General features: G+C 37.1%; 3 protein-coding genes and 1 long non-coding RNA gene across 14 annotated transcripts; 3 read left to right on the top strand and 1 right to left on the bottom strand.

The window, feature by feature from the left end:
• The first annotated feature begins 296 nt into the window (after window positions 1-296).
• On the top strand, window positions 297-3773 carry LOC148978105 (trypsin-like). Its single transcript, XM_089134282.1, has 8 exons — window positions 297-421; window positions 800-820; window positions 921-1089; window positions 1200-1468; window positions 1552-1697; window positions 1969-2182; window positions 2265-2378; window positions 3420-3773. Exons 1-8 carry the CDS (start codon window positions 373-375, stop codon window positions 3422-3424), a joined length of 987 nt encoding a protein of 328 aa, XP_088990408.1. The 5' UTR covers window positions 297-372; the 3' UTR covers window positions 3425-3773.
• LOC148978106 (uncharacterized) lies at window positions 946-26257 on the bottom strand. 11 transcript variants are annotated; one of them, XR_016169518.1, is made up of 8 exons: window positions 26113-26257; window positions 10514-10668; window positions 10132-10419; window positions 8073-10044; window positions 1543-1690; window positions 1365-1462; window positions 1173-1276; window positions 946-1085 (listed from the first exon to the last, which is right to left on the bottom strand). It is a non-coding gene; the product is annotated as an uncharacterized LOC148978106 (long non-coding RNA). The 11 variants fall into 11 exon arrangements; XR_016169517.1 differs by having other exon boundaries at window positions 1173-1462; window positions 10132-10261; window positions 10342-10419; window positions 26113-26256; XR_016169514.1 differs by having other exon boundaries at window positions 1173-1462; window positions 10132-10233; window positions 10322-10419; window positions 26113-26256.
• LOC120491691 (trypsin) lies at window positions 6917-14137 on the top strand. Its single transcript, XM_039689667.2, has 8 exons — window positions 6917-7051; window positions 9759-9779; window positions 9880-10048; window positions 10157-10425; window positions 10520-10665; window positions 11007-11220; window positions 11303-11416; window positions 13559-14137. The coding sequence occupies exons 1-8, from the start codon at window positions 7003-7005 to the stop codon at window positions 13561-13563; spliced, it is 987 nt and encodes a 328-aa protein (XP_039545601.2). The 5' UTR covers window positions 6917-7002; the 3' UTR covers window positions 13564-14137.
• gpr84 (G protein-coupled receptor 84) lies at window positions 16409-21018 on the top strand. The gene is made up of 2 exons (XM_039689179.2): window positions 16409-16561; window positions 18855-21018. Exons 1-2 carry the CDS (start codon window positions 16539-16541, stop codon window positions 20083-20085), a joined length of 1254 nt encoding a protein of 417 aa, XP_039545113.2. The 5' UTR covers window positions 16409-16538; the 3' UTR covers window positions 20086-21018.
• Window positions 26258-27925: the final 1668 nt, after the last annotated feature.

A 27925-nucleotide genomic window follows, 5' to 3' on the forward strand; every position in this document is an offset into this window, starting at 1 on the left:
CAGATCAAATGCACATGATTTTCTTTGCTTGAAATATTATGAACAACAGCTTATTATTTTTTCATCTGTTTTATCTCGGGATCCCAATCCCAAAGGTAACTAGATTATGTGTGCTTATGTTCTTTGCTTCTGTCCTCTTACGAAGACTATGAACGTGGACACAGATTTGTAACACACACTTTTCAAAGCGCCATTCAAATAAATGTGAATTGAATTGAAGAGCATGACAAAAAAATGAGGTGGAGCATTAGTGGGCAGGTAAGTGAGTTATGAAAGGAGTCATTTGAGAAGCACAACTATATAAAATGGACTGTAAGAGTTGATTGGTACCAAATTACACCAGCATCCATTCTGCTAAGAAACAGAGTGAAGATGTGGAGATCAACGTGTGTGACTTTGACCCTGCTCATGTGTTTAAAAGGTAAGATCTCATGATATATATATATATATATTAAAGCGGATAACAAAGATGTAATAGAGAGAAAAAACTATATAAAACTATCTCTTTCTGGGTCATATTCTGTTATTAATCCAAGAACAGAAGGAGCCTATAAATGTTTTACATTGTGAGTCACGCCTACTGAAATACTTGAAATACTTGTTCTTGAAGGACATGGGGCTAATGTTCCTTGTTGAATAGTGGAAAAGAAGGCTGTTAATTGTGCTTAAACCAGTTTGCCCACAGATGTTTTCCGAATGATCAGTCTCGCAAATTTAATCTATTATTAGAGCAAGGATCTCTGGCAGGGTCATTATTAAGGGAAAGGTTTAACTTTCTCATTTCTTTCTGCCCTTGCAGGTTCACTTTCTCAGCTGAATGGTAAGAGCTTCTCTCTTTCTTCAGATGTTGACATCAAGTCAAATAGTTAATGTAGATATGCTAATGTGAACAAACACTCTCCTCTCTTTCTCTCTCATAGTTTGTGGACAAGCCCCTCTAAACAACCGTATTGTGGGTGGTGTGGATGCTCCTGATGGGTCGTGGCCGTGGCAGGTCAGTCTGCACAGCACCGCCTATGGAGGTCATTTTTGCGGAGGATCCCTCATCAACAATGAATGGGTGCTGACGGCAGCTCACTGTTTACCTGGGTAAAATTCACATCAAAACTCATTTTTAATTCATTTATTTTTATTGGTAGAAGGTATTTGGTATATTGTTTTGTTCTTCTTACTTTTTAATGTACTCTGACTGTATTCAGTATCAGCACGTCCAGTCTGCGTGTGTACTTGGGAAGGAGGACACAGCAGGGAACAAATCCCAATGAAGTCATAAGAACTGTGAGAACGAAAATCGTTCACCCCTCCTACAACAGCGGCACATATGACAATGACATCGCTCTGCTGCGCCTGTCCTCCACCGTTACCTTCAATAACTACATTAAACCTGTTTGTCTGGCAGCCCAGACCAGCGTCTTCAGTGCCGGCACCAGTAGCTGGATCACGGGATGGGGAGATGTTCAATCTGGAGGTAGAAAACATCCATTAAGTCACATATGCATCAACTTGTAACATCACTAATTAGTAATTATTATATGTGTGTACCCTGTTCAGTGAACCTAGCAGCTCCTGGGATTCTGCAGGAAACTATGGTTCCAGTCGTGGACAACACTCGATGTAATAATCTGCTGGGTTCTGGATCTGTCACCAGCAACATGATCTGTGCTGGTTTATTGGAGGGAGGCAGAGACGCCTGCCAGGTAAAAAAAAAAAGTGTTTATAAATAAACATCAAAGCGTGTACAGCTACTGCATAACATATAAAGCACTTCAAGACCTGTACATTGCTCAATTAATGTAATGCATGATGTTGAATAGCTCCAGTAGTGTAAATATATATGAAACATCACAAGGGCTGTAGTGCTTCTGTGGGCCTCAGTTTGACAGGTTAACTGTCCTTTCCTAATTAAAAAAAGTCCCCAAAAAAAAAAAAAAAAAAAAACATCTCCTTTCTTTTTGTCCCTCTCTGTAGGGTGACTCTGGTGGTCCAATGGTGAGTCAGCAGTGTAAAGTGTGGGTACAGGCTGGTGTCACCAGCTGGGGGTATGGCTGTGCCGATCCCAACTCTCCTGGGGTTTACACCCGCGTGTCTCGATATCAGTCTTGGATCACAAACACCATCGTTCGAAACCTGCCGGGATTTGTCACCTTCAACCCCCCAAGCTCATGCTCCTCTGCCAGCCTAAGTAAAACTCTCTCTTAGACACCTACACTCATATATTCAACTCAAAGGACACTTATTTGATTAATTCTTGTTTGTATGTGCAGCCTCAACCTCCTGTTGGGGAAGATGCAACGAGAAGTACAACTCTTCGTATCGCTGCAACTGCAATACTTTGTGCACAACAAATTGCTGCAGTGATTATAGGCAGCGCTGTGTCGGTAAGCCCAAACAAGTTCATTTACATAATACAAAAAGAAACAAAAAACTTCACTTAAAAAAAGTGGTGTTGTCTTAAAAGCTAAATATCAAACTATTTAAATATCAAATTTAAGTAGTCTCAACGTGAATTTTTAAGGGCTTCCTGACATGATTCAAAGGCATTCATCCATTTATATTTCATTTGATTGAGTGACATTTAATTAAATTGATAGTCTTTAGCTAGCTATTTGCTAACAGAAGCACATATTTGCATCTTGAATTCTAAGATTTGCATGCTCCTTCTTTCAAAACAATTGAAAATAATGAAATCAGTCGACAGACAAACAAAATGCTCCACTCTTCTCCACAATGGTAACCCACTGTAATTTAAATGGTTTAATAATTCCAATGTAATTTAACATTAAACACTATTACACAATATCCAGTCTTCCCCTTTTCTAAATTTCTAAAAAAAAAAAAACCATAAAATAACACTTAATTTTAACATTTATTCTCTCTTAATTCAACCATATGCAAAGCATGCTGGGAACTAAAAGCACTGCCCAGTTTCAGTTAAGGCAACACAAATCAATCATGTAATCCAACACAAACGGATTAAGTAAACTTAAGTTGTTCGTAGATTTAAGCAGATTGAACACAATAAAATTAAGTTCGGGCAAAATGGCAGTCGGCTCGCACTATACTGCCACCCTCTGGATGTACAGATTTTTTTACTTAAGATAAATGGTTTGTGTTTAGACAACACATTTGGATTTTGTACTGTTAAGTTGAGACACAATTACATAGACCTTAATAGAAAAAAAACATTTAAAGTCAAAAAATATAATTATTATAAGTAAAGTATATATAAATATATTATGTAAAGTGCACAATCTCCCTAGTTCATTTATATATAATATATAATGCGAATATACAGATCCAAATATGTTTTATTACTCCACACCATAACATGCATTAAACAAACTTTGCTTGTCAAAAATGTAAAAAACAAAAGTAAATCTTTCTTTCTCCAACTCACTTTTGTTTTTGTGTCTCTGCAGTGTGAAGTATGCCATAATTCCCTGGATTCCTCAAAAACAGGTTAATAAGTACCTCACTTGAACAAGTCAGGTGCGAAAACATCTTTATCTGCCTGTTCTACCAGAGATTTTACTTCAGCGCTGCTTTGGAAACGTTGCAGTGCAACAAGTTTAACAACAGCACGTACCTCACTCCATTCTCTCTCTTTTGTTTTCCTCTCTTACAAGTTGTAACCAGCTAGATTAATTGTAGACACTTTAAACTTTTTTTCTTCACTTAGCATATTTCTCTGAATTCTTGCATGTATAATTATAGTAGGCAATGTATAATGATGTCATTGCATTATCAGAATCATTAAACACTTCAAAACACAGTTTTAATGATGTTTTATTAACAAAGTTCGGGAGGCCATCCCTCCGCCACTAGAGAATACATACACCTCACTGGTTCCTATCCCAGCCAGGGATACTGTAATAAATGGAATTTTTACGGTAAAAAAAACGGCAGCTGTGGTTGCCAGATACGGTAGGAACATTAATGGTTTTACAGACTTAACTTTTAAAGTTTAAAGTAATAAACTGTATTTCATTATCTGTTGATAGATATTAATATACCAGCCTTTTGAAAAAATGATATCTGTTTTGTACCAGTGTAAAACACTGACAACCAAACAATCATCACAGCAGCGATGAGAGTTACATGAGCAATCAAAGCTCATCACAAGTAGTCTTCCATAAAAAGGATAATACTTATATAAAGAAGCTGCACAGTGTCATTCACACAAACATTAAACACCATCATGGTAACACACATTTAAATTGTGAAATTAAAAATTGCAATTAACATTAATTTAACAACATTATATGTAACATAAAAGCCTAAAGCACATAACTGATTAAAAAAAAACAAAAAAAAAACATAATTATTTCAACAAAAATGCATACAATTTGAAGTGTCACACAGGGAATTGTGGGAATGTCAATTTTCTGTTTTTCACTGTAAATTATACAACGAGTTGTTCTTTTTCACTTTCAAAAACTGTAAATTTAACAGTATTTTACAGTAAAATTATATCACAGTTATTTACCGTATATAGTACACTCTTAGAAGAAAAGGTTCTAAAGCGCTACGTATTTGGAACCCCTAAAATGCAATGCATGAATGATCACAAGTGTTTTTATCCTTCAAAAATCAGCATGATTAAAATGGGATATTAAGTTACTACAACAGTTTAATAAACAATAATTGAATTACAACTGCAAAATGTTGCAGAATAATGTAATATATGAATGAATAATAGCCTATAAAGAACCTTTGTGCCAAAAGGGTTCTTTCTTGTCATTATCATCATTTTTTTTTTTTTTGCATAAAAGGTCCTTTGCAGTTGAGTAAAGAACCTTATGCTATATAGAACCCTTTTTTCTAAGAGTGTACAGTTTTGCACTGTAGCTTTTTTAAAGTCTTTTACCATAAAAATCACAATTATTTTTTTGAGTCAGACCAAACTTTTAGCTTTGAGCCTTCCCCAAGACAGCGCATATATACTCTTGTGTACTGTATGTTCAACCATTTTAAAATTACATACTGCACCTTTAAACGGATAGACTATGTAGACTATTTTGCCTGTTTTTGTTTCGCTTCACTGGTAGCCGGTCGAATACCATGTCAAGTTCAAGGTATTATTATACGTGTTTAAGGGGTTAAATGGTCAGGCGCCTCAATACATTACGGATCTTCTCCATAGGAAATGATTATGAAATTAGAATGATAAATTTACCTGACATAATAAATTGTTACATTTGATGATTCTAACTGACTTTGATATTATGTCATTAGAGTTAGTAGAGGAATTAGTCAAACTTTCGCTTTTAATTTAATGATGCACAGATATCATTCAAAACCTTTTCATTTATGGAGTCAGATGAAATAACTAGAGAATACATATGAAACATGTATTGCATTTAACCCACAATACTTTGCCACGTAAAAAAAAAAAACAATACGCAACCTTCACCCGCTGACCAGACGCCTCCATTGGACCGATCTAGCCGAGCTTTACAAAGTCTTGTTTTTGGAATAAAATTTGAGAAACTCAAGACAATTTTTGAGGCAGAGCATAAAACCAGAATGACGAATGCTATAATTCAATTTTAGTGTCAGTGTCCAGAGAGAGTATATTAGGCTAACAATATAGACAAAACTGTCTGATGCTGAAAAGATGATGTTCAACAAACCAAATATGTAGGAGCCTTTGGAAAAGGAATTTTTTTTGCCTTCTTACTTAACACTGAATAACTGTTACTGAATACACAATATTAAAAAAATAATGTGTTAAAATTATGTCCAACCAACCAACACTGAGTTAGAGGAACTTCATAATTTGTTAGATAAGTTGCTCCAATTACATGAAGAGTCTTGGAACCAATTAAACATCTATTTCAGTTAAATACAGATATTATCATAGCACATGCTAATAGTAACTTATTTAGCTCATACATTTAATGAAAGAGGATATTACATTTGTAACATAGCCATTGGGGTCAATGTAGTGTTTACCTTCATGTAGCTCTTCAGCTCAATGATTGATAACCACAAAAAAATTCAACTCTAACCCTAACATTTCTATTTACAAGTTACTACAAGCCTACTACAAATTATACAACTTCTAAAAATTAAAGTGTAAGCAGCAAACTAAATATCAGACAAATCAGGCAGACAATGAGCTGATTTGTTGCATACAAAGTTATGTCTAAAATTGTTCATTTCCAGTTTTTGTTTCCGTTCTCTGAACCTGTTCAGAGTCCCGATTTCAACACAAACTGACTCAGTAATCTTGTGTTAGTCTTTTATGAGTAACAATGGTTGGCATCTGACAATAAGTTGCCATACGTAATCATTCACTACAGCTCATTGCTTTTTAAAGTTTTTTTATGTATGTGTTACCAAAAATAAAGCAAGGAAAGAAATACAAAAAGAAAAAAAGACAGAAAGAGTAACAATGGTTGGCATCTGACAATAAGTTGCCATACGTAATCATTCACTACAGCTCATTGCTTTTTAAAGTTTTTTCTTTATGTATGTGTTACCAAAAATAAAGCAAGGAAAGAAATACAAAAAGAAAAAAAGACAGAAAGAATGTGTTGTCATGATGTCTTAAGATTTTTTCCTTTGCCATTTCACATTTTTGCTTTTTATTCTGAAATACACTTGTTGGGCCAGTTTGAAAATCTTTTGAAAAATTACGAAATATCAAATGAGCAGAAAGCTCAAACAATGACCTAATAGATGTTTCCTGTTGCGAATCTGCACAATCATACCTTAACAATGCATACAAGTGCAAAATGTTCTCAGCGATGTTCTTACTGAGAAAAATTCTCAGTGAGCTGTGGCTAATTTGCTTGTCATCTTTGGCATAAAAGAATGATAATAATGAAACAGGGTGACAAAAAATGGAGGAGGAGCATTATGAGAAAAGAAGTGGGCAGGTGAGTGAGTGACAAAAAGAGCAATTTGAGAAGCACAACTATATAAACAAGACTGTAAGAGTCACTTTGTACCAAATTACCACCAGCATCCTGCTAAGGGCACAGAGTGACTGGGAAGATGCGGAGAACGACGTGTGTGATTTTGACCCTGCTCATGTTTGTAAAAGGTAAGATCTTATGATATATTAAAGCGAGGATAACTGTTAAAGGGATACTCCACTTTTTTTGGAAATAGGTTCATTTTACAACTCCCCCAGAGTCAAACACTTGGGTTTTACCGTTTTCAAATCCATTCAGCCGATTTTCTAATATTTGGAAGAATATCAGTAACCAGACAGTTTCTGGTCTCATTGACTTCCATAGTAGGAAAAAATTATACTATGGAAGTCAATGAGACCAGAAACTGTCTGGTTATTGATATTCTTCTAAATATCAGAAAATCAGCTGAATACAGCTGAAAACGGTAAAACCCAAATGTTTAACTCTGGGGGAGTGGTAAAATGAGCCTATTTCCAAAAAAAGTGAAGTATCCCTTCAACAAATACATAATACATATAAAAAGAAGTGAATATATTTTGATAATATTCTTTGTGGCACCGCACATAAGAGCAGTCTAAGGGCTATAAAAATAATGATTCATTAACAGAATCATTAACAATTTTATAGATTTTTACTTTTAATATTTAACCATTTGAGGTGTGCGATTGCACTGGTGTGATTAGAATGTTCTCAACAAACTGTTCTTTGTTTTTAACCATGTAATGTTTATTTTAAGTTCCTGTCATTTAAATACAGATAGGCCTAAGTTCTAACGTCTAAAAACGTGCATAGTTTGTTAGATAGAGGCTGATGACTGTAGAAGTCCTACTTGTTTTATTGATATCCGATTTTCTACACATTGCAAAGTAAAGTTTACTCTAATGTTAGATAGGCTATTGAATAGTGCCCCAAAGTTGTCATAATAAAGTTTTAATATAAATATTAATAGTTATTTTTATTTGAGGTTATAGTTTTTCCCCATTGAAACAGTTTTGCTGTCAGTACAACCCTCCCTACCTAAATGGTGCCACTTCAAAATAAGTGCATGACTTACTCATTAACATGAAATTTGTGAGTGAATGCATTTCTCTAGCCTGGCTCCGCCCTCCTACATATTTCCGCAAAATTTTCATTTTCCTTCAGTACTACCTGCGATTGTGTGTTGTATTCTTTGGTGTTTCCAGTCCAATCAGTGAACAGGGGGAGTGGCTGAGAACGATGACGTTGATGTTGCGCGCTAGTTTCAGTCCTCATATGTCACGACCAAACGTACTGAATACCTTGAAAGGAAAAATAAAAATAAGGCAAAACAAAAATGTTATAAAGATTCAATTACTCAACTAAGAACAATGTATCTAACACTCACTATACCTCCAAAAGTGAAAGAAACACACTGAAAAGTAATGAACATTTACCCCTCTAAAGAATTACTGAGACTTCGCCTTGGTATAGATGATAACACATGTACATTCTGTGAAAATGATGTCGAAACTACGGACCATGTGTTTTTCTCATACATAAATGTATAAAACAACAGATGTCTTCATTCCCAACCTTTATCTATAGTAACGACATAACATTTGGATTGATATTGCAAAGCGAAGGTGATGAGCTCTAGTCTGTACAAATACAATTGTTTGTCTAGAAACAGGAGGGAATTGTCTAGAATCAGGAGGACATATCGCCTGATCAGCCTCCGCAGACATGACTTTTGTTTTTCAGCCTATCAGCTGTGTTTTCCATCTTTATCCGCCCGCGCTCTCGCCGTTCTCACCAACTCCTCCTATCACGGTTGGTTCTCTCATCGCCGCTAAGGACCTGCACTCATTCTGCGTCGTCTGCTTGGGTCTCAAACACGCTCAGGAGGCCTTGGAGAACCTCGAGAATTGCAGTCATTGCCTTATGCTGCCTAAGAAGCCGTCTTAAAGTTGCCGCTACCCAGTGTGCGGAGCTTGACCCTTCTGACTCGGATGGGGGACACGGTTGTGATGACGCACTACCGGGGGATTCCCCAGCTAAAAATTTTAGGTTCTAAGAACGTTTTCATAACGTTCCCATCGAGTTATAAAAACGTTATTTCTGAATGTTGTAGGAACGTTCAAAATGTCCAGTTTTTTAGACGTTGTATTAACGTTATTTCTTGGTTATAAGAATGTTTTTGAAAGTGCTATTAGAACGTTCAATTCTCCCGTTATATAAACACTGTGTTAACGTTATTTCTTGGTTATAATAACGTTTTTGAAACATTCCAATAACAACGTGAGGATAACGTTTTAATGCTAACGTCTTTAGAACGTTTATCAATGTAATATAACGTTGGCACAACGTTATAATAACGTTACAGCAAGAACGTTTTTGATAACTTTCAGAGAACCTTCAGAGAACGTTAGCCAATGTTCTGAGAACGTTCCCTGCCCTGGGCCCTACCTTACTTATTTGGGCTGAACGGCCCAATCCTGCATTCCCCCAAGAGGACATCTTTGCATCTGTTTAAATTCTCTTTCTGTGCAACATACTTTTAATAATCCAAAAAAAAAAAATTTCTTTCTTGTCACTTTTACAGAAACAAATAATTGTTTTATACTGTGAGCCAAACCTACCATGCATATGGAATGTACTAGCAGAATGTCTCTTTTTGAATAGGGAAACAGTGCTGTTAATTGTGCTTATTGTGTGTAATCAAACCGGTTTGCCCACAGATGTTTTACGCACGTTCAGTCTCATGAGTTTAATTTGCCATTATCATAGCAGGTATCTCTAGCAGTGTCATTATTAAGAACAAAATCTAAATGAATTACTGGTATTCTAATGTACACTTCATTTCTGCCCTTGCAGGTTCACTTTCTCAGCTGAATGGTAAGAGCTTCTCTCTTTCTTCAGATGTTGACATCAAGTCAAACAGTTAATGTAGATATGCTAATGTGAACAAACACTCTCCTCTCTTTCTCTCTCATAGTTTGTGGACAAGCCCCTCTAAACACCCGTATTGTGGGTGGTGTGAATGCTCCTGATGGGTCGTGGCCGTGGCAGGTCAGTCTGCACAGCACCGCCTATGGAGGTCATTTTTGCGGAGGATCCCTCATCAACAATGAATGGGTGCTGACGGCAGCTCACTGTTTACCTGGGTAAAATTCACATCAAAACTCATTTTTAATTCATTTATTTTTATTGGTAGAAGGTACTTGGTATATTGTTTTGTTCTTCTCACTTTCATGTATTCTGACTGTATTCAGGATCAGCACGTCCAGTCTGCGTGTGTACTTGGGAAGGAGGACACAGCAGGGAACAAATCCCAATGAAGTCCTAAGAACTGTGAGAACGAAAATCGTTCACCCCTCCTACAACAGCAACACAAATGACAATGACATCGCTCTGCTGCGCCTGTCCTCAAGAGTTACCTTCAATAACTACATTAAACCGGTTTGTCTGGCAGCCCAGAACAGCGTCTTCAGTGCCGGCACCAGCAGCTGGATCACAGGATGGGGAGATGTTCAATCTGGAGGTAGAAAACACACACAAACTCATAAATTCACGTTTGCATCAATTTATAACATCTTTTATTTATAATAAAAATCTGTGCGCTTGCGTACGTTCAGTGAGCCTAGCTGCTCCTGGGATTCTGCAGGAAACTATGGTTCCAGTCGTGGACAACACTCGATGTAATAATCTGCTGGGTTCTGGATCTGTTACCAGCAACATGATCTGTGCTGGTTTGACGCAGGGAGGCAAAGACACCTGCCAGGTACTACAAACCACAATCAGATTATTACTACAAATAACCTAAGCTTGTACAGCTACCATATAACATTCAAGAGACCACTTTTAACTATATTTCTGGAATTCACATTGCTCATTTAGTGTAAATGCTTGTTGTTGAATAGCTCCAGTAGTGTAAATATACATGAAACATAAGATCGACAGAAGGGCTGTAGTGCTCCTGTGGGGCACAGGTTGGAGTGCGAACCCGAACTGCCCTTTTTCTGTTGAATGTTACCGTCCCATCTTGATAAAATAGCCCCCTTCCTTCTCTCTCTCTCAAAAAAACTCCATCTCCTTTGTGTTTCTTTTTGTCCCTCTCTGTAGGGTGACTCTGGTGGTCCAATGGTGAGTCAGCAGTGTACAGTGTGGGTACAGGCTGGTGTCACCAGCTGGGGGTATGGCTGTGCCGATCCCAACTCTCCTGGGGTTTACACCCGCGTGTCTCGATATCAGTCTTGGATCACAAACACCATCCGTCAGAACCTGCCGGGATTTGTCACCTTCAACCCTCCAAAATCATGCTCCTCTTCCAGCCTAAGTAAAACTCTCTCTCAGACACCTACACTCATATATTCAACTCAAAGGACACTTGTTTGATTAATGCTTGTCTGTATGTGCAGCCTCAACCACCTGTAGGGGAAGATGCAACGAGAAGTACAACCCTTCAAATCGCTGCAACTGTAATACTAACTGCACAACAAATTGCTGCAGTGATTACACACAGCACTGTGTCGGTAAGCCCAAACACATTCATTTCCATAATACACAAAGAAACACAAACTTCACTTATAAAAGAGTTGCTGTCTTAAAAGCTAAATATCAAACTATGTGGCATCTGCAAACTAATGGTGCTAGTCACTTTCCCAGATTACTTTACTTATGGAAGTATGTATGAAGTCAGTTTTTGGCTTCATTTTGAATCTATTGTTTTGTATTCATTTCACAAGTTCACCTACCTATTCAGCCTTAAAGGTTAAGTAAACTAACTTGGCTTGCTGTCCTTAGATGAGCCTCGAGCTTTGAGTAAAAAAAAAAAAAAAATTATAGCGGAATTGTGCATTGGGACCTTTGGACCCTCGTGGTGCGTTCATGTGCTATGGTAATTATGGTTTACCACTGGGCAACTCGTAGAATATTTTGATGGACGAGTTGCCGAGATGAGATAACCTTTGACCATTTAAAAATGGCGGAGAACACCGCGAGAGTCGTGAATGGTAAAAAAAAAATATATATACTATTCATGATTTAGAAAATATACAGCATATTATTTACCTTTTGAGTTTTGATAAATCATTTTCTTGCTGTTGCAGATGACTTAAGCAATCTAAAATAGTTTTAGCTAAATAACACAGGTCTGGATCTCCATCTTTTTACCACATTACGACAACAAAAGCACTTGAACGCAACACACTGGTAAAAACCAGTTCGCAAGTGGAAAATATCCAATTTTCCATAGCACGTGTCGTGAACGCAGCATCATTTTCAACCTAAAATTCTCGAAATGTCTTTCTTCTTCTTCTTCTTTTTTCTTTTAATGGCGGTTGGCAAACAACTTTTAAGTGCGCATTACCGCCACCTTCTGATTTGGAGTGTGGATCACAATAGCATTTCCTCACTACCCTTGAAATAAATATATAAATAAATCCATGAATCCATAATAAAACCAATAAATAACTTTATTATTAATATTCATACATTATCATTAAATACAACTTTCTAAGACAACTAAACTCATATCCTTCAACTAAGCCCTGTTTTACTCAAAAACACAAATATCGCTCTACCGCACATGCCCTGAATTCATTTGTAATAGTTCCTTCATTTCAAATCGAATTTTTTCTTTTCTAAACCAGTTTTTCAGCCTCATCCTTTCCTCCTTATACTTATGACAATTAATAAAAACATGCTCTACTGTTTCGTTAATATTACAGACCTCACACATCCCAGTTTCATGTTTCCCTATTAATTTAAGCGTACACTCTAAAAAATGCTGGGTTGTTTTAACCCAATTTTGGGTCAAATATGGACAAACCCGAAATGTTGGGTTAAAAATATAATGTAAAAATTTAACCCAACGGCTGGGTTAGTCCATATTTGACCCAAAGTTGGGTTAAAACAACCCAGCATTTTTTAGAGTGTACTATTCAAACCAGTATGCCCAAATCTCATTCTTGAAATAATATCATCTTCCCTTTTATTCCTATTATTTTCTCTCATACCTCCTACCCTCTTCTGAATACTGTAATACATTCTTGCTTTTGTTTCTTTATTCCCCTCCTCTTTCCACTTCTTTCTCATTTCTTCTTTGATTATGCGTTTAACTTCTGCCTTACTATAACTTATTACCATATCTATCTTAGTTTTTTTGTTGCATTTTTGGCATATTTGTCTACAATTTCATTTCCTCCTACTCCTATATGGGCTGGAATCCAGATGAATTTGACTACTCCTACTCTATTAATTCTATAAACAGCTTGGACTATTTCCAACAAAATATCACGTCTCGCTTCTGATTGCATGTTCTTAATACTGATTAACGCACTACTTGAACCTGACCCTTGACCTACTTTTTTCAACCCACTCAAGGGCTTAGAGAATGGCCAGCATTTCTACTGTATACACTGACATTTTATCATTTATTCTCTTATTTAACATAATATTCAAAATGTCTTTCTTAAAAAAAGTATTTAAAATAAATGCCACTTGCTTTGATGTTTTCTTATTTCATTATTACCATTTTATTTGGTGGGCTATGTTTTATTACTGCACACCATAACTTGCATTAAACATAGTCTACAATTTGCTTGTCCAAAAATGTAAAAACCAAAAGTAAATCTTTCTTGCTCCAACTCACTTTTGTTTTTTTGTCTCTGCAGTGTGAAGTATACCATAACTCCCCGGATTCCTCAAAAACAGGTTTATAAGCATCTCACTTGAACACAAGTCAGGTGCGAAAACATCTTTATCTGCCTGTTCTACCAGAGATTTTACTTCAGCGCTGCTTTGGAAACGTTGCAGTGCAAACAGTCTGTCAAAGATTGGCTGCACTGACTACACTCAGGGGTGTAAATGTATATTGTTTATTTTCATCATAAGTTTAACAACAGCACATATCTCACTCCTTAAGTAGTATTTGTATCTCTCTCTCTCTTTTGTTTGTACTAACTGTAACCAGCTAGATTAATTGTAGGCACTTTTAAAAAAAATCTTCATTTACCTTTTTTTTTAATGTAGCTACATTTCTTATATAAAATTGTTAATATAACAATGACATGGAATTTAAAATTGATGTCTTCATTTGTGATCACATATGTTTCTGCTGAACAATTAATGGCAATTTCTTTGAGTTTAAATTAATATTTATGTAACCAAATTACTGAACATATAATAAGCAATGTACTGTATAGGGCCTAATGATATCATGGATTTGAAAAGAATCATTAAATACTTCTAAACACTATCTGTCTTTTAATGCTGTAATAAATCTCAGCATCTCAGCAATGTGAGCACAGTAGTGATGTTACATTTGACACTGAAGCCTCAAAATGCGTATCGAGTACGCAGCGCAATAGAGTGCCGAAGTTATGACGTCACTTTGTAGGACAACTCGGAAGTTAGCGGCGCATGGTTCCCTCGAACGAAAAGTAATGAATTTTCCCCATAGACTTTTGGAAAATTGCAAAAAAAAAAATAAGATTAGTGTTCAACAAAGAATTGTGACCCTTACAAGTTTTGTCTATCAAGATTATCTTAAATTAATCCAAAATTTTTACAATTTGAAGCCTTGAGGAGGAGTCCCATGGTTACCAGACTATTGAAAATGCCAAATATGATACAGCCCCACCTAAGATATTTTTCACCAGCCGCCACTGAGCTACACACATCAAAAAAATGAGAAGAAATAAGGTTCATGATGTCATTAAAAAATGACAAGTTAGTGCTGCAGAGATATTAAACTGAATTAGCATGCTAAATTGCTAGCCCCGGCCCGGCCACCCGGCAGGTGTCATAATACCAATTTCGGCCATGGGAGGCGGTATGCGGGCGGGCAACATACAGTAACCACCAACTAACCACCAAACTAATAACTCGCACGACTTGTTTTGGGTGTACTTGAACCTGATGTCATGAATGGGTGTACTTGAACCTGATGATCATGTGGAAAGTACAGCCACTACTACATTTCAGTTCAGGGAAGAGTTCAAAAAAAAAAAAAAAAGATTGGTCAATATTATGCATGAGGAATTAATTTTGGTAATTTTGTAGCACACTGTATCTTTCAACAATGTTTGTGTTCTTTTACCATTAGCTAGTAGAGATGATCGGTTCACGTGCGTTAGGGATCTGTCGTGTAACATTTAACTTACAAGTGGCAAAACGGTATTTATTGTTTGAATTGCGCAATAAAAGTGACAGAATCTGAGAGCTGGGATTTTTTTTTGTATATCATATCTAACCTGCTCTGTCTAGTCTGTCGGTCTCCGTGTCCGTTTCTGTGCATGACAAAATTGATGAGTGGCGTGAGAGTGTGTGAAAAGTGAAAATTGCGTGTCTCACGGTGAATTTGTGAGAGTTAGTAGCTCTGAATGGCGCTAGCTTGGTCAACATCAGCGAATGCTGTCTGTCAAATTAATTCAAACTAACAATAAAAATGTAAAATGAACAAAACGAATACCATAAAACGTCAAATAATAGCCCCGGCTTTTTTTCCCCCCAAAATGAACTTGCCTGAACCGGCTTGTATTTGAGACAGTAGTCTATGAGACGGCCTTTATAATTTAGTTTTGAGATGTTGTTCATTGAGTCTCTAATCTCTAAAAATCTCCAAATGCTCCCACGTGAAACTGCGGTCTTCCAACCTTTTATTGTGTCAATTGATTTGAATAATATGCGCGAGGTTGAGAGAGCAAGACAGCGCTCGCTTGTGTTTTTTGGGGTTTGAAGACGTGAGAGCGGCACAACTCACTTTCTAGAGGTATACTGCCCCCATTTGGTATGGAATATGGAGTATGATTTGATTTTTTTTTTGACACATGGCACCTTTAATGTTTTCGGGAGTTTGTGTGGTTTCCTAGTAAAGCATGCTTATCTTAAGCAAATACAGCTGTGCCATCATGATTTAGAGATTTAGTTTTTGCAAAGCTGAAGTTGAAATTTATTCCAAGTTCATTATTGCCACTGATTTGCTTCATTTATGGACATGGAAGAAACATTACATGCAAATAAACTGACAGTGCAATTCATTATGCAACGTTTATCAGCCTGCTTGTAGAACTATAGTTTGGTGTGTAATGTGTAAACACTTTGTTTGTTCTCCGTCATATTGCGCTGGTATCATAAACCTTCATTTAAAAAGCAAACTGACAATTATGTTTCAGCGAAGATGGTGGTTGTTAGAATTGTTTGAACAGTTTCAACCTTAATGACATACATAAAAGAGGAACACACAGAAGAGAACAGCGATTTCAAGGATGACAGAAATTCTAAATTTTATTTGATTAGCCAAGCTGCTTTTTGTGAATGACAAAAAAAGATTTGAATCATCAAAGTAGAAAGTTTGCTTATTTTGCAAGGTTTTTATTTTGTTACCAACTTTCCTTTTCTTTGTTGCTTCATATCTATTGGCAAAATACCATTACTGTGTAAATTTCTTCCAGGATTGTGAAACGGTTGAGTCACATCTGAGCATGAACGTCTCAAACACACACACACACACACACGCAGTGTTGTGTTCAAACATCAGTACAGAAATGAGGCGTGGCTGGAGGGTCTATTTTAAAAGAAAACTTTTAGGGGAACAAAGTATAGGGTTAGCTATAAAATCAGGAAGAGGTAAAGAGAACCAAAGAATAGAGGATGGACACCACAGCTGTAGCAAGGTAAGCCACGGACCGCCAAAAATGACCTTTTTATACATTATTTTTTTACTAATGAATCTTTTAACTGTGTTTTTAAAAAAAATTTAAATGGATGTCTGACAATCGTTCAACATATAATTTATATGCTATATTTGCAAATGTGCTAACACAGATTGTTCACCTAAAGATGTAAAACCTGTCACCATTTAGTTCCTTGAGTTGTTACAATCCTGTATGACTTTCTTTCTTCTGTGGAAATGTATAAGTGTTCTGTTTGGTTCATCAAAATATCTTATTTCAAATTTTGGGTGAACCTGTCCTATCCTATAATTACTTGAGTTTAGCACACCAAAATAATTTACACAATTTACTCTCATCTAATGAGAGATAACTAAAGGATAAATAATTGTACAACATACTTAGAAATAAAGAGCGATGTTGTTCTGAATATTTCTGTGATCCGGACGTGAGGGTAGGCTAATCGTCAGCATTGTGTTTAACTTGAAGCGGCACTTTAAGTCAAACACACCTATTGACTATGGGCCCTTCCGAATACCCAATTGCAATTTTTAACAATTCAACAAAAATCCATTTCGGCACTCAAAGATAATGTTCCACAGATAAAGGTAGTTAAGAAAAATACATGCTACAACAATTGAAAAAGGTGTAGGCTGAAGCCTAATATGCTTATTATGCAAACCCTTTATTCATAATTATTTAATAAGTATCACTTTTCTCTCTGGATTTGGTTCATACAAAAGACAATGTCCAAAATTGACATAAATGATTACAAAGGTGATATTATTACAATAGTTTACATATGACAGACTCAAATTATTCATATTGAGTTATATAATTATTTATCACCTTGTTTTTTTCTTGAATTTACAGAGTGAAGTACACAATTTTAATTTCTTATAACAATTATTCCATAGGTTTACCCCGTTAACAGATATACATCTTTACAGCTTTATTTTGATTTTCAGTACTTTGCATTTTAAAATAAACTTCTAAATGTCTGGTCAGAAGTCCAATGCGACAGAAGACACAATTTAAAATTGTGGAGCTTCCAATTTAGTGATACAAAGGACTTGAAAATGTTGTACAAAAAACATACAGCCGACTCATCTTTGCACAAATAAAATTACACTTAATCAATTTGTTTTACTATGAGATTACATGTAATATCTAGCCTAATTAATTTAACTTACAGTGGAATGTTTTTTTTTGTGTGAGAAATGTGATTAAATGTGATTTCTGGGCACTTGGGTAAATTTTTATAAAATATTTAAAAATGTATTTTAATGCAGACTGATCTCATTAAGTAGCGTGTGTATGACGCGCCAATTCGTATTTCAATTTTTGGCGTGCTATCAAGACGCATAATCGCTTTTCAGCGTGTTTATGAACGCCGTTGACTTAACGTTATTACTATATATATAAATATATTACTTACCTCAACCCCGTCCCTAAACCAACGCATTCTCATCCTTTAACGGCATATAGAACGCTATATGACAAAACGGCGCTATAATACGCACATGGCACCCGTTATCGTTAATATAACACATGCTGTGAGGGCTAAGTTTAGGTGTGGGGTAGGGTGTGCGTGTCATATTTACGCTAAAGGATTTATAACGTCTTGGGTTCGCGTGTTATATTAACGATAAAGGGTGCCATGTGCGTAGTATAGCGCCGTTTTGTCATATAGCGTTCTATATGACGTTAAAGGATGAGAACGGGCTGCCTAAACCCAACCGTCACTGGGGTTAATGGCATTTATGAGTGTTCCCTTACCATCCTAGGAAAAAAAAAAGATGACTTACCTCAACCCTGTCCCTGACTTCCTAAACCTAATCGTCACATGGGTTAATGGCATTTATGACTGTTCCCTTACCATCCTAGGAAAAAAAATAAATAAATAAATAAATTCGCTCCTCAGATGTAGATCTACATTTTGCTTTGTTTCACGCGGACATTTGACGGCGTGTACAGACACACGGAATCACTCGGACGTTAATGGCGTAGACATACACGCATACACGCGGATAGCTCAAAATGTGTAGAGATAACACGCCACTTGACTCGAAAGTCATGATGTCATGTTGCAGAATGTGTCTCAGTTTATATTAAGATCAAAAGGCATTCTATTAAAATCTCCACATTTGTTGTCCATTTAGAAGAAATGTTGAATTGTGACCGCTCTTAAATTGAAATGCGGTCAATAAAAGACTCATACAGGTTGTTTGAGGTTACTATGCCACGTGGATGTTACATTGATATTTGATGAGCTTAACGTTTCGTTTCTTTCTAGGATGTGGAACGACACAGATTATCTAAGAAATGATTCCTTTTCTTGTGCGTCACCCTCTGTAGAGGGCTACCGTTATTTCGGCGTCCTCTTGGGATCGGCTGTGACCATTGTAGGAACCATAGGGAATATTCTGACGGTGCTCGCCTTTGCTACTGATGTCAACCTGAGGACACGTTTCAATGTTCTCATAGTGAATCTTGCCTTCGCTGACCTCCTATACTGCACTATGCTCCAACCTGTCAGTGTTGACTCATATCTGCACCTGCAATGGAGGGGCGGAGCCACGTGGTGCCAGATGTTTGGATTCTTACTGTTCCTGTCCAACAGCGTGTCCATTATAACATTATGCCTCATCGCAATGAGCCGTTACCTGGTTGTTGCGCATCGCACTTCTCGCTGTGCCCGTCTGCTCCTGTCCCACCGTGGAGTGGCGGTGCTCCTCATCTCCTCCTGGGTACTGGGTCTGGTCAGTTTCGCCCCACTTTGGCCCGTCTACGTGTTCACCCCGCAAGTGTGCACCTGCAGTTTTCACCGCACTAAGGGTCGGCCCTACACCACCGTGCTGCTTTTCATGTACTTCTTCCTGGGCCTTGGTTGCGTGGGTCTTTTCTACTTTCTGATCTACCGTAAGGTGAGCATAGCCTCCAAGGCTTTCCTGAAGTACAGGCCCAGTCGCCACTCATCAAAACGCAAGAGGGCTGAAGCAGAAGGAACAACAGATGACAGCGGGATCAGTGCCGGAGCCTCAACGACTCAAAGCTGTGAGATCAGCAATGAAGGGACAGGAGCAGAGCAGCATAAGGACAGGGCGCAAGAAGGCCAGACAACCACACAAGAGTCAAAAACCTCCATAAGTACCATTCAAATTTCCCCAAATGGGGTGGAAACATCTTCTAAACCAGCTCCGGTAGCAGTCCAGATCACTCCAGCTGCCAACTCGGGAGAGGACAATGAATTTAAACGCGTGACTCGGATGTGTTTCACAGTCTTTTTGTGTTTTGTCGGCTGCTTTGCTCCATTTCTGCTGCTAAATGTTGCCGATAAGGCCAATCGCGCACCACAGGTCGTTCATATGATTTGTGCAAACCTCACTTGGTTAAACAGTTGCATTAACCCTTTGCTGTATGCAGCCATGAACCGGCAGTTTAACCAGGCCTACAAAGACCTGCTAGGCAAAGCTTTACATCCACTAACCTGGATATGGAGAACCCATTGGTACACACTCAAATAAGCGATAATGACTATTAATTTCAATGTGAATATGACTGAAAGCTACTTCTATTAAGTGATCTTGCTCTGTATATGTTCAGTGATTTCACGTATTATGCATGATGAAATATGGAAATGCACTCATTGATTATTTATTCTGAGGAGAACATCACAGTTCTCATGTTTCTCTTCGTTCAGTCAGTATAGTTCTATTCTGTTATTTTCAAATCACTTTTTATGTCGTCAGATAGCTTGCACTTTAAAATGTTGCTAGTAATGGTCCGTAAGCATTTCTTTTTTTAAGCATTGGGATTTTCCAGCCCTTTCAAAGATGTCATGTGGCTTTTCACTCCAAAAGCACAAAATTTCTCTATTCATTTCCTCTTTTTTCTGATTGCACATAAGCAGAGTAACTATGTGTGCCACCACCACAGGAATGATTTATACTGATATAAGAACATTTGTTACCTCATGCACATATGAATATGGAAATTTACAGCAGGGTGATGGGGAAAACAAGAACAGACGTGCCTCACTGCTTAATTTATTACCTCATATATGAAACCACAAGACTTTCATGTCCTCTTTTGCTTCCTGTGGCATTTCTGTTTTGATATATAGTGTGTAAGCTGGACCGCTAACATATGAATTAAGAGGTTGAATTTTTGAATATATGTTGCACATCATGTCAGTGTTCTACAATTAAAACAAAAAAAGATCATTTGTGTATTTTGATTTTTTTGAGTGCTTCTTTTGAAAAAAATTGAAATGTAAAGTCAGCAAAAATGCTTTATACCAGATATGTTTTTTTATTTTTCTTACTAGTGGGTGCAGAACACTATAGTTCATGTAAGTGAGGATAGCAAAATAAAGTAAACTATGACATATTATACCCTGGAATTCTTCATATTGTGGGCTACCAGTAAAATGTATAAAAATTTGGGACCAAAAATTATTCTTACTCTTTGACTTGACCATGTTTTGCTTAAGTGTTTTTTCTTTAATTGCTAATGCAACCTTTTTACAACACAGACTGAACAAAACTAGGCATTTCTTGGTAAATGGTTGACCTAAATTGGCATTATCTAATTGTGAACTTAAATTTAACAGCTGACAGCTATTCAAATTCTTTTGTGAAACAGTCTAAAGAAGGATGACCATAACAAGTGATTTGATAACTCTGAGTTCTTGACCAAATTTTGGTTTGACTGTAAAAGATTATTAGGAAAACCTGTTCAATTTCTCATTAATGCAATTATCTGATCAACCAATGGCAGTTCAATGCATTTAGGGGTGTGGTCCTGGTCAAGACAATCTCCTGAACTCCAAACTGAATGTCAGAATGGGAAAGAAAGGTATGCCAAATCCTTATTAACTTTCCCTCTTCCATTTAAATAGGTTATCAAATCCTTTCTTTCCTCTTCATACCTTTTACAATCATATAACACATGCTCCACTGTTTCTTTCTCCCCACAATTCTCACATAAACCAGTCTCATGAGCTCCAATTATAAAGAGTGTTGCGTTCAATCTTGAGTGACCAAGTCTCATCCTAGTCAATATGACTTCTTCTTTTCTATTTCTACCATTTATACTTTTCTTAGATTCTACCATTTTTTTAATATTATATAAATAACGCCCTTTATTATCTGTATTCCAGTTTTCCTGCCACTCTTTGATAATATTTTCCTTAATGATAGTTTTAACTTCACTTTTACTTAATGGAATATTAAAATCTATTTCTTCCCTTTTTAAAGCATTTTTTGCTAATTCATCAGCAAATTCATTACCAGCTACTCCTACATGCGCTGGTACCCAACAGAACCCAATTTCTACCCCTTTTCTTTGTATTCGCCATAATAATGATAATATTTCACTCATCAAATCTTCTCTGGCCGTACAATGAGTAACTAGTGATGTTAATACAGAAGCAGAATCAGAGCATATCACTATTCTGTCTGGTCTTACCTCCTCTACCCATGTTAATCCTATTTTAATAGCAACCATTTCCACCGTATATATATTGACAGTTTAGATGTTAATCGTTTCGATATTGATATTGTAAACTCTGGAATATACACTCCTATTCCGGTAATTCCTGTTCTTGGATCTTTAGATCCATCAGTATAAATGTGCATACTTGCATAGAATCTTTCCTGTATGTACTTTTTAACTTTATATTCCAAATACCCATTTCCTCCCATTCCCGTTTCTTATCTAATATTCCTAAATCAATTCTAACCTCCGGTATAATCCATTTCGGAACCTCTCCCCATATAGGACACATACTACATTCAATATTTGCAATCTTATATTTCGCTGTTAACTTATTTATCTTCCATCCATATCCTCCTCTCTCGGTATTACAGTATTCCCAACAATTATTTAAAATATCTTTAGCTATATTTTCTCCAGTGTAAAGATGTCCAAAATACCAAAGACAATTTCTCTCTCCTTAATTTCAATGGCATTTCATTCGCTTCTACTAATAATGCATTAACCGGTGTTGTTTTAATTGCTCCTAAACATATTCTAAGAGCTCTATATTGAATTCTATCTATACTTTTTAATAATGTTTCTGAAGCTGACCCATAAATTATGCTACCATAATCAATTGTTGATCTGATCAAGGCTTGATATATTGTTAGCATTGAGTCTCTTTAGGCGCTTTTCCACTGCATAGTACGGTACGGTTCGGTTCGGTACGGCTCACTTGTGGTGCTTTTCCACTGCATGGTACGGTACAGTACGGTTCGCTTCAGGTCGCTTTAAATGGTACCTGGTCTGTTGAGGTTCCAAGCATACCGTACCGGTACTAAAATGTGACGTGAAACACTGCAGATCACTGATTGGTCAGACAGAATCGTCACTACTAGCGTCATTGGATTTGCGACACGAGACACGAGACACTTTTTTAGCAGTATTTTTGTTTTGCTGCCATCAGCCTCATTTTAAACACATTTTTTCGTCTAGCAGTTAAAAACAACCACATACCGAGAATCAGGAACATCATCCCCTCGATAGTCTCCATTGTTCCTGTGTTGTGGGTTTGAAAATGTGGCGCTTTTAAGATGATGTCATGGCAGTAGAGGCGCGCGCAAATAACGATCAGTCCCACACACTTTGAAGGGGTACTACTGCAGTGGAAACGCAAAGCGATCCAAACTGTTCCGCGCCGAGTCGAAGCGTACTGAGCCGAACCGTACCGTACTATGCAGTGGAAAAGCGCCTTTTCTGCTCCCCATTCTTTCCCAGCTATTGCCCTCATCACATTTAAGATCCTCCTGCATTTTTTATCAATTTCCTCAATGTTTTTTCCATGTATATCTCCCATCTAACCACATTCCCAAATATTTAAATGTTTTAACTTGTTCTAAAGGTTTCCCATATAAAACTAATTCAATTTCCTTAAAATCTTTTTTCCTGCTAAATATCATGAAACATGATTTACTAGTAGACATTTTAAAACTCCATTCTATACTCCAATCTTCCACTTTTTAATAGCCATTTGAATCCCTGAAATCACTTGTTTTGTATTTCTTCCTCTCTTCCAAATAGCCCCATCATCAGCATACAATGCACATCCCACACCATATCCCAAATTATCAAAAATATCATTAATCATAATGTTAAAAAGAATTGGACTTATAACACTCCCTTGAGGAATCCGCGAGGAATCTAAACACAGTGGAACATTAAAACCCTCCGCCGCCAACTAGCGTTTCGAAGCAGTACTGCAGAGCAACCAAGACCTGAACGCAGAAGTATAAATGCTCACAACGGCGTCGCCTACGTGCGTAGCCAACGCCGTACACTACCCTCGACGCAGAAGTATAAATTGGCCTTTAGAGCTGATCCGCGCATCTCTACTCTCCAATGTGTAATTATTGGCTGATGGTCCTCTTAACAGCATGAAAAACAAAACTTGTAGATTCAAATTGTCAATGGGTTATAAATAGAAAGTAAGCAAAAAGCGCTCCGATTAAATTTTTTTTCATGTTCAAGTATTACTTTAAATTGGACAAAGACTTAAAGGGTTTGTTCACCCAAAAATGAAAATTAAGTCATTAATTACTCAACCCCCATGCTGTACCAACCCCGTAAGACCTTCGTTCGTCTTCGGAACACAAATGAAGATATTTTTGATTAAATTTGAGAGCTGTATAACTACCACATTGGCTCCTAAGGGACTGCCTCTTGACGGCCCAGAAAGTCAATGAAGAAAATGTTTAAATATCCCAAGTGACTACCGTGGCTCAACTATATGTTTATCAAGCGACACGAATACTTTTTGTGTGAAAAAACAAACAAAAATAACGAGTTTATTCGACTACTTCTTTTCTTCCTTGTAGGCCAGAAACGAGACTTCCTTAGATTTCCACGACGCATGCGCGAGAATTGCAATCTGAAGTAGTGCAGAGCGGCTCTGAAGTAGTGTCAGTAGAAGTCTCGTTTCTGGCCTACAAGGAAGAAAAGAAATAGTTGAATAAACTCGTTATTTTTGTTTGTTTTTTCGCACAAAAAGTATTCGCGTCGCTTGATAAACATATAGTTGAGCCACGGTAGTCACTTGGGATATTTAAACATTTTCTTCATTGACTTTCTGGGCCGTCAAGAGGCAGTCCCTTAGGCAGCCAATGTGGTAGTTATACAGCTCTCAAATTTAATCAAAAATATCTTAATTTGTGTTCCGAAGACGAACGAAGGTCTTACGGGGTTGGTACAGCATGGGGGTAAGTAATTAATGACTTAATTTTCATTTTTGGGTGAACTAACCCTTTAATAGCAAGACTTACCTTGCAGGGAGGTTTAATGTGCATGGGAGTATGAACTTTTTTTAATTTTTTTATTTATTTATTTATTTTTTTTGCATTAATATTGCTAGAAAACTGTTAATCCACTTTATTGTTCCAGATTTTTTATTTTCATGTTCAGTATTAGCTTAATTTAAATAGTACTAGCAAAAAGACTTGCAAGACTAGCAAGATAGGTAATTAACTGCATTTCTAAATAAGTAAAAACTGTAAATATTGTCATAAATAAAGTCGGTACGATGCAAGTTGTAATTTGTGGCCCTTCACAATAAATGTGGTTTAAATGTGGCCCCCTTGGCATCTGAACTTGAGTACCCCGTCGCGTGTGAAATGTCTTCATCCCAGTACAGTGACATTTCAGCATGCATGTCATAATATCATTTCATGGGTTTTTTTTTTTTTTTTCTAACGACAAATGATCACGATGCTCACGTTTACAAGCCAGCGTCATTATAGTAGCCTAGTCTATTGGTTACCGTATTACTGAATCTATGATACTTCAATGCAATGTTTGAGTGGTAGATAATAACCATATCGTCAATATTTAAAGTCCCCGTGAAATCAAAATTGAACCTATTTACTTTGTTAGAGCATATTACTAGTCTTGTGGTGAACAATTAATCCGTGCAAGTAAAAATATATTTAAAAAATGTTTTACCTTAGTAATCTTTAATCAAAATCTGAAAAGTTACTTCCGGTCTGGAACGGTTTCTTTTTCTGATGACGTAGGTTTCACAACTTGGGTGGGGAAACGCTTAACCACTCCCCTCAAACCGTTAGTTTACTATGAGCGAAAGATGGAGAGGAGGAGCGCTAGAGTAAAACCCTGCCCTCTGTTCAATATTCCGTTTCACTTGGAAATACGTCACAGCACTGGAGAAAAATCTTTTGCAACTTCCGGTTCACGGGGACTTTAATTATATCAAGCTACCATAAATGAATCAGCAAAATCGATTTCCATTACAGCTTGAGGCAAGAAAAATAAGCGAATATCACAGACATGTTGATAGGACTCCAAAAATATGATTTTGTACATCTTATTTCCTTGCAAGAATGTAGCCCCTACCAAACTTGTACACGCCGTTTAGAAGTTAACACCAGTTAACTTTATTTTGAAGATAAACGGAGGATATAGCTTTCGTAACATAGTAAGGCAGACAAAAAAACAACAACAACAAAACAACAACAACAACAACAAAGAGAATAGAGATATAGTATGCAAGCAATATAACTTACTTACTAGTCCAAAAGCATGACAGTAACGTAACGCATCGGTTCGCCCCCGTCCTCGTCCTTCAGCTCACGTCAGAAAACACTGGCCCAAAGTTAATCCTTGTTCTGCCTTTAACGCGATCACTTTCTTATACTTTCTCTTTTTGCTTTCGTCCGATAAAATCTTTGCTGTCTTGATTTTCTTTGCTGCTAGTACTTTTCGGCCATGACTATCCACAAGTTTCCGAGGGGCGCTCCTGTAAAAAATAAAGTGGGTGAAACTTCCGGTGAGGCGGCGGAAGTAGCATTCCAATGTTATTTTGTGTGTTAGTTAGCGAAGAGGCTAGCTGTTTTTCGGAGAATTATTTTACTATTTAAAGACGCAAATCTTTATGAGAGATGTCGTTACGGAGCTCAGGGACAACATGTGCTGTTCGCGGTTGTATGTATAACCGGACTAAACTAAACGTGATTGTTTTGAACATAAGCTGAAAACGAAATCTGAGTGATCCTGCAGAGCCCTCTCTGATCCTGCCAACGACTGTAGTTTCCATCACCTCCCAAAAGACGACGAATCTTCCTGTGTACATTTGTTTAAATTCTTAATATTCTATAAACTCTCAGCATGTGATACTGTTCGCTACTGATGTTACACCTAAACTCAGGATCAAAGCCTGTGTTGACAGAATACCAAATGTGCCAGTTAATGTATTCTAGTAGCACATTCATTTATAATTTTGAATAAACTCCAAAGCACAATGACTAAGTGTATTTTTTTATGTTAATTGTTGATCAGCTCGCACAACTGTCTGTCACCATGCCTTGTCTTGATGAGTATTGATTATTAATGTTATTATAATACTCCCAATCAACTACTGCGGACGGTAAAGGTACTGTTATTTCACCCTTTTGAATTTCGTTGAGGTTGTGTTCCCACATCGTTAGCTAGTTTGGATCGCTATAACTTGAATGACTGTCAACTGTTGAATGAACGAGTGTCAAGCATGTCAAATCGCGCTTTGTTTACTTCCAACCGGAAGTCGCGCCCACTTTTGACGCAAGGCCTCATGGGGCGTAGGACACTTGTGGATAACATTTGGCTCGCACGTCCGATTTTAAGGAAGTGGGGGTGGTGGTGGAAGTGACGTATATGCCGTACAGCAGTCGAATTTTGTAGTTTTCTTTTTTCGCCGGGTTGCTACCTGAAACCCGAAGTTTAAAAGTACGATTAAAAACGCTACAGACCCCGTCAGGCTATGGCAGATGTGTCATTCAACCTATTGTAAGTTGATGTACCATCAATAAATTTGGAAATATTATATTATGAAGGTTTTAAAAGTTACCTGGTGTTACTTTAAGGCAGTTCTGAAGGCAAAAGGGGGTCAAACACAGTATTAGTAGGCTATAATGGTGTTCCTAATAATCCTTTCGGTGAGTGAATGAGCTGCCGGCTAATCAAAGTCCCAAAGTTAACCCAGAGACAGCAACATACATTTGTACCAGATGTGGGCTGGATCTAGGCCAACACTGTCTGGGAAAGTCTGTCCCGATCCCATTCCTTCTCTCCTCGCTTTCCTGTGTGGTTCTGTAAATAGAGACTAAGAAGTACAAAAAGAACTCTTTTTTTTTTTTTTAGTGCTGAACTTACACACATAAACAAACCCATAAATTTCACAAGTCTAGACAAGTGTTACTGACTGCTTATCTGTAAAAATTCCTAACACTGCAACAAACGAAGACCCATAACACATAGCCTATGACATCAAAGCTGAGGACAAATTTAATTTAGAAATTTGAGGTCAAAATACTAGGTATCATGCTCATGGATCATCTCAGA

This window comes from Pimephales promelas, chromosome 8 (genome assembly GCF_988280905.1).
Source record: "Pimephales promelas chromosome 8, fPimPro1.hap1.1, whole genome shotgun sequence".
NCBI classification, from domain to species: Eukaryota; Metazoa; Chordata; class Actinopteri; order Cypriniformes; family Leuciscidae; genus Pimephales; species Pimephales promelas.